This window comes from Lissotriton vulgaris, chromosome 3_1 (genome assembly GCF_964263255.1).
Source record: "Lissotriton vulgaris chromosome 3_1, aLisVul1.2, whole genome shotgun sequence".
Lineage (NCBI taxonomy): Eukaryota > Metazoa > Chordata > Amphibia > Caudata > Salamandridae > Lissotriton > Lissotriton vulgaris.
In genome coordinates, this window is record NC_141689.1 from 860,479,618 (window position 1) to 860,491,992 (window position 12,375).

At 36.2% G+C, this 12,375-nt stretch overlaps 1 protein-coding gene across 4 annotated transcripts in view; it reads left to right on the forward strand.

Moving 5' to 3' along the window:
- HSD17B3 (hydroxysteroid 17-beta dehydrogenase 3) overlaps positions 1-12,375 on the forward strand; it is a 1,142,586-nt gene that overhangs the window by 735,258 nt on the left and 394,953 nt on the right. For 2 of the 4 annotated variants that reach the window (XM_086961175.1, XM_086961174.1), the window contains exon 4: positions 2,590-2,697. The exons of the other annotated variants lie outside the window; for them this stretch is intronic. In XM_086961175.1, the coding sequence (XP_086817301.1) occupies positions 2,590-2,697 (108 nt within the window). The remainder of the gene's footprint in view (positions 1-2,589; positions 2,698-12,375) is intronic. 4 annotated transcript variants of the gene reach the window in all.

Genomic DNA, 12,375 nt, shown 5'->3' on the forward strand with positions numbered 1-12,375 from the left:
GTAAATTTCATGGAGCACTTAGATTTGCTGGTCAATAACAGCAAATCATTTATCATGCAGGTGGGCCAGCTTCCTGCTAAGCCCTGCACTGTTTTGTTGGGGGCTACGCAGGTCCCGAAGACCGACGTCTATTCATATCTAGGTGTGGTGTTGATGCAGCTCTGAATTGGCGCCCGTTGACAAGTTGAAAGAAGGGGAAGTTTGCAAGAGCTATTGCGCCTGTCCTTAATTGTGTTTCCAGACTAGGAAGTAGACCAATTGGGGCACTTTTGCAGATTTACAAAGCTAATTTTATATTCAAGGTCACCTATGGGAGTGAGATTTGGGGTTATAACGAGCCCGTCGCATTGCAATCTGTTGAAAACACGTTTCTGAGATGGATTCTATGCTTACCCCAGTGCATTCCATTGTTTATGGCCCACTAAGAACTTGGGATGGCTTTCCTCTCAGATGGGCTGTCCTATCGTTCATTTTCATTATGTATGAAAATCTTGATGAAGAAGGAAGCCAGCCTATGTAAAGAAATTCTGAGGGATTGTCATTCCTTGATTATCCTAACCGTATTTGCTGGTTAAGGTATATTAGAGAAAGTCTTTCCAGCTAATCTATTTGGAAATCCAGAGGGAATATTTAGAAAGGATATGTGCTGGGTAAAGAATTTTTTCAAAATGTGCATATGGGCCAGGGAAACAGAGGAGTTAAAGAAGCCCAGTGTTCGTAGGTATTCCCCGTTAAAGACGGTGCCATTCACTGAGCCCTACCTCTTGTGGTTCAAAAGTGCTCAAGACCGCTTTTTACTGACTCAATTTCATCTGGAACTTTTTCATTATCTCTTAGCTCATCCCCACGGTGCTTATAGAGGGCAGTGTCTCTTACCCTGTGGCTGCGACGGAAAGTCTCCACAGGATATGATTCACTTTTTAATGTTTTGTGGTTTTTATGAAGTCCCAAGAACGTCTTTTATTATTCCTATTCTCAAGAAAGTCAGCTTTAGTCAGGTTAGACCGGCTTTTACTTTCTAGCAACTGCTTTCAAGCAACTCAGTTATAAACTCTTAGCTTTTTAAGGGCTGCAATTAAGCTTCGGTCAAGCTGTGATTCGTTTTTTAGGTTAATCTGGGTTACTGTGGTAACATGAAATTGTTTTTATCAAATGTTTGCTTTAACTCTGTATTATGTATTCTTTGTGTTAAGTTATTTGATGGGGTCTTTTTTTAAGGTATTGCTTGGCCTTTATGGTTTTCTTGTAAAAACTGAATATAGTTGTTGATTCTGATGATACTCTAGACACCCACCCAGTATAAAGAGAAAGGTAATGCCACTATTTAGTTTACTAGAGAACAAACATACAAAAACTGGATGAGCACAGAGAAGATAGCTACAAGGAGTTGAAAGGGAAACCAGAGAACAGAGGAAAGGAGAGTGGACACATTTACAACCAACAAACCTGAAATCTAAATTGCAAGTGCAGAGGAACCCCAGGAGACCGAGAAAGATAAGGAAAAATGTGCACATAATAAGGAAGTATAAAGAAGACACACACATTAATTTTACATGAATGAAGTGTGTCAGGGATGTATTTGGCCAGCCAGACCTAAGTTGTGTAACAGTCGTTGAAACAAGACAGAACAAGTGTTTGAACCAGTAGTTGTGTGGAAGAGAAAGACACCAATGACCTAATTCTACATTAAATATACAGATGAAGGTGACAAGTTTAAAAAAAACGAATACATCATGTTATCAAAATTAAGAGTAATCACAAATCCCAGATTTTGAGCAGGGGAGAGATAGAACATTAGGCGGAAGAGAAAAAAATAGGCAAAGAAGGAGGCGTGAGCGATAAGTAGGTAGAAAGAGAGTCTCCGTTTCTTTAGGATTATGTTTAAGAAAGTAGGAGGAAATCCAAAGGTAGAAATAGGAAAAGGAAGAGAAGATAAAGAATATGTGAAAGTTATCCCCATAACAACAAATTATACAAGATACCCGATAATACAAAGTTAACATGTTAAAGGGCAGTTATAGACCCTTTCCTAGAAACTGAGAATGCGTGGTTCAGTAGATTAGACTGAAACAGGTCAAGAGCAGTACCAGTTGCAATACAATAATTCAAGGGAATAGAATAATGTACTCCATCAAATGTTGCAGAGAGATCTGGGAGAATAAGGATAGAAGGGGATTTTTAAGCAGAGGACAAAAAAAGCAACAGGAGATGTATAGATTGTGAGAAAAACTCCATATGAAAGTGAACGATTTAGTAGAAGAGTAAGATATAAACAGAAGAGAAAGACAATTTTGACCAGGAAGGTGGGTACTGGGTCATTAGGAGAAGCTGTAGATTTATCTCTGGTCATGAAGGTTAATACTTCAATCTCAGAAACAGTATGAAAGCATGTGAATGCTCAGTAAAAAAGAGGAAAGTGGAGTAGGATAAGTAACATTATGTGCTGCTAATGTCTCTTTGCACTCCTGAACATTTTTAAGCTGAGCAGTATGTTTCTCCTCAAAGTCTGCTTTCTCCAAAAGCAAGTTCTTCAGGATAAAGATGATGAATACTTCTTGGGTGAATTACTTCGTGTTTTTTTTATTACAGAGGAGAGCACAGGTCAGAAAGTGAAAATCATTCAGGCTGACTTCACAAAGGACAATATATATGCAGACATCAAATACGGTCTTGAAGGACTGGAGATTGGGATCTTAGGTAAGGCGTTCACATCTTCCTAAAAAAACACAGATTGTTTTTTACTTCATAGGTTGAAAAATGTATTTTTGTTAAGCGTTGAAACAGACAAGGGGGCTGTAGTTTCTCTTCTCATTTGTGTACGTCTGTTCGTTTGTCTATCTGTCTTTGGGATGGCAATGTGACGTTTGCCTGAATATGGCTGGTTCCATAAGAGCTTTGGATGAGTTCCTTTACTTCAATGACTGGGCTGTACTGATTGACTACAGAAGGAACTTACCTTCGTGAGGACTGGCAGATGTGGAAGAAAGAAACACTTCTCCCTGAAGAGTGCCAGGAGTGAAAAAACAAAATGTCCCTAGAGGGAGTATTTCCAGTCTGCTTTGAGTTTCGTTGGGATTTAAATTCAACACTATAAGTAATATGCAGAAGACACCATTTGCAATATAACCAATATAATTAAATAAAACTCAAGTGTACTGTCAAGCACAATTTTTTCTTATTTTGTTTTCACAATTTTTTTATGTATGATACAGAGGTTAATAATCACATAAGTAATATATTTTCCAGTTAGATTTACATTTGACAATATTCATACAAAAACACTGTTGCACCGCACATGATCAAATCAACAGATACAAATTAATACTAAAAAAAAGATCACTGGGGAACAATATATCCGCCTTACAACATGTAGCTTTAAATAAACAGTTCAATTAGCTTTCTTCTTCTTTGCTCCAAGAATCTTATGGACATATAAATGAAATATCACTGTGACTGCTGTTAGGGAGGAGTAACCGTTGACTTTTCGGTCTCTCAAGGCCAAGAGGTTCACAAAACCATCATCAGGACACAGTGTAAAAATGTCCAATAAGGGACCATCACTCTAATGGTCTTATAAAAAAAAATAACAATCAGTAAACATGAACAGTACACCAAAGAGCACCATGTGCACCACTTCCCCACAATGTGACACCTCCATACAAGTAAACATGACAGACACTCAATAAAAAGCCAGAAAGTGCCTCCAAATGACTACACCAAAATGTGAGCTCTATGTGCCCATCTGTCCTTACTTCCACGTGTATCACTACACAAGGTGAGTATACCAATAACTCCTCATGGATATATTAATTACCTCACCTACAACTCAACCATCAGTCTGGAAATTCAAGGAAATGTATAAGATCTGGATTTTACAATCAAAAACAAATCAACAAAACACATAAGCACATTGCTATCCTACCTTACTTAATGCGTGCAAGTTCTTCCAGTGTGAGGTAGTCTGTAGACATGAATCACATTCAACATCAATATTTGTTGCCCCGACATCATTTCCGCATATGACGTGGAATTGCAGAAAACTACATGAGGTTTTGGGGTCTGATTGCTAGGACATTGCAAGCGATAACAAAGGTATACACTGAGATATCAGCCAAACACTGCCTATTGGGGTTGCTCCCCACCCCCAGGTGTAGGGCCAAAATGTAACATTGATTCATTCTCCTGGGCTGATCCTGGCTAAAAGATGGGTGGCCATTCATTGGTTGCAGAATAGTGTCCAACTGTAGATAGGTGATTGCCAGATATGCTCAAATGGGGCACAGCTGAAGAGTGATGACTGCATCTGGTGTGCACAGACAAGAACGCAGACTGTGACTTGGAGCATTGGGGTTTTATGTTGGAGGACCTGTTGGAAATGAATCTGAGGGAGGACGACCCCACTGACACCAAACAGGTGGGGGGAGTGGTACGTTACTAGTAACAGACCGGACTGGTGGTGTAGTGACTGAGAAGATTTGAGTGTACCCAAAGTCAGAGACCTGAGGAGATGGAGGTATTGTATACAGGGAAAACCTTGAGGCCTACTCCCTGCCCCCCAGTCTGCCCCCAGAATTTTCAAATGTGCCTTTTTTTAGAGTTCTTGCTTCCTTCCACCGTGGCCTGTGCCTCCCCTGCAATTACAAATAAAAACATGTTAAAAAAAATGTAATATATGTTGGCTTCCCAAAAATATGTATATATAACTCTAACCCACGTGCAAGCCAATTACACCACTTATTTCATACATGCACTCGTCCGCTTTCTTCAACTTGGGGTCTAATGAAGGATTGCAATCTCCATAACCCAGTCGGAAGACTGGGTTAAAAGTGCAGTGCACCTCTGAGGACACTGCAGCGGGCAAGGCATGTGAATCGTCTTCATGTGCTCAGTTATGCTCGAAACCATACAGGTTTCAGCAGTCAAGACACTCAGAAGATATTTTTGACAGTGCCAGATTACTCTATCAGTTATTATGTTAGGAGAGTGTGCAAAACATGCCCCTCAACTTGCTGGTTAATATCTTTCTTAACTGTATTGGCCATCCAAATCCGCCTGTTCTCCTTCACTGATAGCAAATGGTCCACATGATATTTTCTCCTTGAGCACTTTACAACTTCCAGTATAAACCATTTTTTTTTTTTTTTTTTTTTTTTATTATTTTATTGGCAGTGGATAAATTGCACAGAGAAACAAAACAAAGGTAAAAGATATATACCATAGATACATAATCATAAAGAGAGCACAGAAAAAAATCAGGAAAACAAAAAATATTACTGAAAGAATGACCATGGTCATAACCAGTTCGTGATGGGTAACCATATTTTTTGGCCTAGTATCTTCCTTCTCAAGCCTTTAAATTTGTATACAGCATTTTCCAACTGATAAATATTCAACAATTTTGACTGCCATTGATTGAACACAGGCGGTTCAATATCCAACCAGCGAGAGGTTATACAGTTGCGATAGGAAGACATTGCGATGAAAATGAACCCTTCTTCAGCAATTGTTCTATTGGCGATTTGGTCAGTTTGTATTCCAAGTATAACAAGTTCGGGCGTTAAAACAATAGCTACATCCAAAATGGTATTTAGGAAGCCTTGTACTTGGGTGAGAAATATGATCAGTTTGGGGCAATGAAAAAACATATGACACAAATCGGCCGCATTATGGCCACAGCGACTACAGTTCACTCCTTTCTGTGCTTTCCATTTTGATAGTTTTGATGGTGTATAATACAAATTAAAGATAGACATATAATGTTGACTTTTAAATGAATCATTGAGAATAACTTTACTACAGACTTCAAGAGATCTAACTATGTCTACAGTTTCTAAGCCAAAAATGATCTCCCATTTTTTTGTGTAGGTGTCTAGATTATCTTCTAACTTTTCCAAACATTTCTGATATATTATACCAATCTTATGTCCCTGGCAGCAGCATTCCAACAAGTCTATTTTGCTCATAGATTGTGATATAATTAATTTTTTTGTAATTAAGAAGCTACGGATCTGTAAGTATTTAAAAAAATCAGCTCTATCAAGACCAAATTTACTTTGTAATTGAGAATAGGAAGCAAATTGCCCATCATAATAGAGTGGACCAAAAGATTTTATATTTAAGTCAAACCATTTATGCATGACATGGTCATTAAAAAGCTCGGGTAGCATAGGATTCTGTAAGAGGGGGGTATAATAATTAGATTTTGGCAGAAGATGAAGCCTTCTGTTGATTTGTCTCCAGATCTGAGATACGGTAGTCATGATTTTAAATTTAGTTTTTTTGTGATAACTAGGTTCTATTAACTTGAACAGCCATTGCCGCGCTTCCACTCCAAGCAGCATTTCGTAAATTGATGGAGTCAAAGCATTATCTAAACTATAGTCTGGGAACATTAGAATACCCATTTGCTTTAGCAAGACTGCCCAGTAATATAAGCGAAAACTAGGAACTCCTAAACCGCCTCTTAGTTTTGGCATAATGCACCATTTGAGGGCTCTTCTGGCTCTCCGATAACCCCATAGAAACCTGGAGATGCTTCGATCTAGTTTGGTAAAAAAAAGAGAAGAAAAGAGAAGAGGAATAGTACGAAACAAATAAAGGAATTTTGGTAATACACATGCTCCAATTGCAATGAAATGGTTTATACTTTCAGTATAAACCATTTCATTGCAATTGGAGCATGTGGCATAGTCTTGTAATCGTCAACAAGTGGAGCGCTAATACCATTGCAATGAATCCTGGATTGATGCTGGATGATTCTTTTTATAATGAATTGTAATGTACATGGACATTCAATAGAGTAAATCGCATTATATGACCCACAATTAAAAACTTGCTTCAGTCTTTTGTTTAATATGTAAGATTTTGTGACACTTGTGGTTGAGCATGCAGTGCAATTACTACATGCATAGTGTCCCACCGACAGGGGTAAGATCCCACATCTGACTCAGTGTAATCAGTTTTGGTTCCGTGTATGCTGTACCCAACCTGTCTTTTCAGTTTCTCGCCCTCTTAAAGGAGAACAAAGGTTTCTCCCACTGAGTATGTAATGGGCCCAGGAGGTGTCAATTTTTAAGAATAACCGTTTTAATCCTAATGGACTCCGTACAGAACGTGGTCACACAAACTAGGCGAAACTGGTTCTATCTATCCTTCACTCTCAGTAAAGAGTCCCGGTCATAACACATGCCTGTTCTAGAGAATTTTTTACCAACCTATATGGGTAAACTCTGGTAATCAATTTAGATGCCAGTACCTTAGCCTCCTCAAAACAATTCTCTTTTCTGGTGTAATTTTGTCTTCTCCATCGGAACTGCCCAAATGTGAGATCGTCTCGCAAGTTTCTCAGATGATGACTTGTATATTTTAGCAGGGTGTTCCTTGCTGTAGGTTTGGTATAAATAATTATATACAGGCTACCTGATTCATTGGTAATCTTTAGATCAAGAACGTTGATCCGATCAGTATTATATTCAAGGCTGAACTGTAGATTAGCATTCTGACTATTCAACCACTCATGAAACTGAAGTAGTTTGGTGGTTGATTCCTGCCATATTAACAAGATGTCATCTATTTTTCCTAGCCACTGGTTGATGATATGTTACATGAATTAGTTCCACTAAAGATAGTCCCCTCTTCTAAGGGAGCAACATAGAGATTAGCTATGTCTGGGGCAAATATTGCACTCATAGCAACTCCTTTTATTAGAGCACAAAAATCGACATTGAAACTGAAGTAATTTTATTCCAAAGCAATCCTTGTACAATCCGAAATAAAACGAGTAGGTATTTTTTTGTGGCTTAGGTCTAGTTTCAAGGATATCTCATGTGACTTCCAGAGCTTCAGATTGTGAAATATCTGTGTATAGCCTTTTGATGTCCATCGTCACAAGAATATTACAATCCACATCAAAAGTCCCCCCTTCAATTTGTGTGCTTACTGATAGGCTATCTCTAGTGTAAGATCAAGTCACAGGGACATACGGTTTTATAAAAAAGATCTACATGTTCTGCCAGTGGTTTTAGAATGGTTTAGCACCCTGCTGCAATTGGCCTCTCTAGTTGCTTTTTGTCATTTTTATGTACTTTAGGTAGTCTATAAAATGCTGGTTTAGTGTAGTCCTCCTTGCTCAGATAATGAAAATCCTTTTTAATTAACCACATTGCGATCAAACCTTCAGTGGCTGATGTAGAAATGTGCTTTTGATTGTTAAAGTTGTATATCGCGCTAATTGTTTGTAATGCAAAGGGCTCAGTAATTGCCTCAAAACCTCATTATCATAGTCAAGCTTATCTTGAACTATGATCCCTCCATCCTTATCCGTGAGTCTTATTACAATGTTCCTACATTTAGATAGAGTAGGTAAAGCTTCACTTTGGGATTTTGTCAGATTGTAATTCCTATATTTTAGTTGTTTAATCAACAATCTTGTTTGTGTTAATACCACATTTTTTAAAGTTAAAATCTCTATTGGCATAGTATTTGAGGATTGATAAAAGGGTGATGGGCAGTGTACACTTATGATGTCATGTGTACTGCCGACAGGTGTATTAGAGAAAACATATTTCAATCTTAAAGGCCTGAAAAATGGAAAGAACTCAATATTAGTGGTAAAGGGATCATTCCGAAAGGTTAGTACAAACAAAAGACCAGCGCTCAACACCTCCAATTTTGTAGAACTTAACTGATCTGATAAGTTAAAAATCAGAACTACTTCCATTGTATTATTATTATTAGATGAATCTACCACTCGTAATATTGGTTCCTGGTCTGGTAGTAGACTGGTGTGTACTGATTCCTGAACCATCATCATTTGAGATTTCTCCCTTGGCCCAATTGGGGTCTTTGACCTTGAGGTTGGCAACTCCAAAACAGAACCCAGAATACTCCTGCCTTGATTGGAATTGTCACTATCTCAATCTGAGGTAGTATCAGAAACTGTTATGTTTTTCTTATAGAAGCCATCCGGATTAGTACACCCTTGCTGATAAAACTATTTTCTTAGATAAGGGTAGGTTAGGTCCTTGTTCTACTTTCTAGAATCTTTCTGGAGTTTATAGGTTTTCTTTAGAATACTATTCTGTTTGAATTTTGTGATAGGAGCCTCTAATTTCTTCAAACAGTCCTTTGCATTAATAACACTTTGAGTCTCCTTAAATTTCTTTTCCATTTCAGCAATTTCTTTCTTGATCTTCTCTATATGTCTCAGTGCTACCTCGATGCTTAGGACCACCCAGCTACGTAGCCACTTATTTGATACAAAACTGAAACCTGTTTTTAAATCTTCATCATCTATAAAATGATGGGTACATTCCACACTTGTAGGTCGATAGGGATAAATGTGCATCGAGACAGTCTGTAAGGAATTTTTCATGTAATTTAGTCCTAACTAGTTTTTTTATGTAGTCTTATCAAGTTAGCTATTATTATGTTTTGCGGAACATGGGTTATCGGGGTTCTTTGTTGTCTAAGTAGAGATGGATCACCCGCTATCTTTGCAATATATTCATCAGTATAAATCAGTGTTTCCTGTTCTGACATCTAAGCTAATACTGTCTAAACCACAAACAATTACTATAACTAAAACACAAACTGCTAATACAAAAATATTTTCAAAAGCCTATATCACAAATGGTGCACAGACATAATATCGAGTCCAAAATATCGATTGGACATAATATCGTGTTTTTAATATAGACTGGACAAAATATCGACAGGACAGAATATAGACTACAAAAAAATCGTTTTTAAGGTAAGTGAAGTAATATCGACTGTTAAAAATATAGTTAGTTAAAATATCAAAGTATATAATATAGATAGTTAACAATATCGATTTTTAATAATATATAATTTTTTATAGTGTATTTTTATGTTATAATATGTGTGAAATGTGTGTATTTATGTTATAAATAATTATATTTAATGAATTTTGTTTTTATAATTATTGCGTAATTTAATTCTGTAGCGGGTTGTGGGTTTATAGGGGAATAGGGTGGGAAGTAATTTAATTATAATTAATTAAATATGTAAATTTAATTATTGATAGTAATTTGTAATTAATTGTTCATTAAGTTATATGTGGTAATTAATTTAATTATGTAAATTTTACTAATTTAATTCTGTAGCGGGTTGTGGGTTTATAGGGGAATAGGGTGGGAAGTAATTTAATTATAATTAATTTAATATGCAAATTTATTTATTGATAGTAAATAGTAATTAATTGTTATTTATTTATATTAGTTATTAATTTAATAACAATTGTTAATTAATTTATATTCATTGATTAATTGGTAATTATGTAAATTTTACTAATTTAATTTCTGTAGCGGGTTGTGGGTTTATAGGGGCATAGGGTGGAAAGTAATTTATTAATAATTAATTAATAAAACGAATTAAAAATTATTTATTTGGAAATAATTGTAAAATATTTTTACATTATAAAATAATTAATTGTCAATGTTTAATTAATTTGTATTAATAGGTGATTAATAGAAATAATTATTGTTAATTCGTTTTTTTTAATAATTATTAATAGATATTCATTTTTAGATATTTGAATAATATATTAAATATTTACTTTCCCTAATGTTGTATTCTCTGGAGTGGGAATAGTATTTGTAACCCCTACGCTATCCAACGCTTTCCCTACTGTTGCATCCACTGGAGTGGGAATAGTAATTTTTACCCCTACGCTATCCAACGCTTTCCCTACTGTTGCACTCTTTGGAGTGGGAATAGTCATTTTAACCCCTACGCTATCTAACACTTTCCCTACTGTTGCACCCACTGGAGTGGGAATAGTAGTTTTAACCCCTACGCTATCCAACACTTTCCCTACTGTTGCACCCACTGGAGTGGGAATAGTAATTTTAACCCCTACGCTATCCAACGCTTTCCCTACTGTTGCACTCTTTGGAGTGGGAATAGTAATTTTAACCGCTACGCTATCCAACACTTTCCCTACTGTTGCACCCACTGGAGTGGGAATAGTAATTTTAACCCCTACGCTATCCAACGCTTTCCCTACTCTTGCACTCTTTGAAGTGGGAATAGTAATTTTTACCCCTACGCTATCCAACGCTTTCCCTACTGTTGCACCCACTGGAGTGGGAATAGTAATTTTAACCCCTATGCTATCCAACGCTTTCCCTACTGTTGCACCCACTGGAGTGGGAATAGTCATTTTTACTCTTTTGTTATTGTACGTTAATAATATTGGCTATTATTTAATTATATTTTGTTACTATATATATATATATATGTTTTAAGAAATATGAATATAAAAAAATATTTTTTTACTTTAATTAATTATTTAATTATTATAAGTTAATTTAAGTATTTTTAAGTATATTTTAGTACTTAGTTATTAATATTAATTTAATTTAACATTGTTTTTAGTAAAGTCGATATTTTTTAAAACTATATTTTTGTAAACAATATTTTTAACTCGATATTTTTGTACTTACCTGTTTGTAGATAGAAACTCGATATTTTGCCAGTCGATATTTTCTCAACGATATTCTTGCAGGTCGATATTTTGTCTCTCGATATTATTTCAGTGATCCATCACAAATAACAAATACAGAAATTAAAGAAAATCAACAGTAAGGCCCTTGCAGACCAATGTATGTGGAAACTATATTTAACCACACTAGCACAACCCAAGATTCCCCCAGTATACTGGGTAATTAAGTGAAAAAACTAAATGTCCATCACAGGATTATTTCCAGTAACCTTTGCCTTTCATTTATCTTTAAATCCAACATTATAATTAATATGCAGAAGACAACATTTACAATATAACCAATATAATGAAATAAAACTCAGGTGTACTGGTCAAACACCTTTTTTTCCACAATTCTTCTATTTATCGTACAAAGATTAATAGTCACATAAACAATATATATTCAGGGTTAGTTTTACAATTGGCAATATTCATACAACAGTGTCACACCCCAATTGATCAAATCAATAAATACAGGTTAATTCTAAAAAAGATAATTGGGGAATAATATATCCTCCCAACCACACGTAGGCTCAATTACATAGTGAGCACACATCTGACTCTGTGAGCAGTAGCAGGTGGGCATGCACAAGCTCCATTCCATTACAATGTCAGAGGTGGTGTCACTCATTTCTATCCTGAAAGTCTGATTGTCGTGTATACATAATTGGAGAATTATCGATAGAGAAGGAGATCAACATAGCTCCAAGTGATGGCCTGGGGGCATTGTACAGCACTACAGATAAAGGGTCTGACAACTGAGGTTATTGTAGAGAGCTGAGCTTATTCATGAACCAGCGAAGAAGACGGAACAAGGTAATGGAACTAGATGGGCAGGCGGGTCAGGAAAATGTATACATTGATAAGATGGT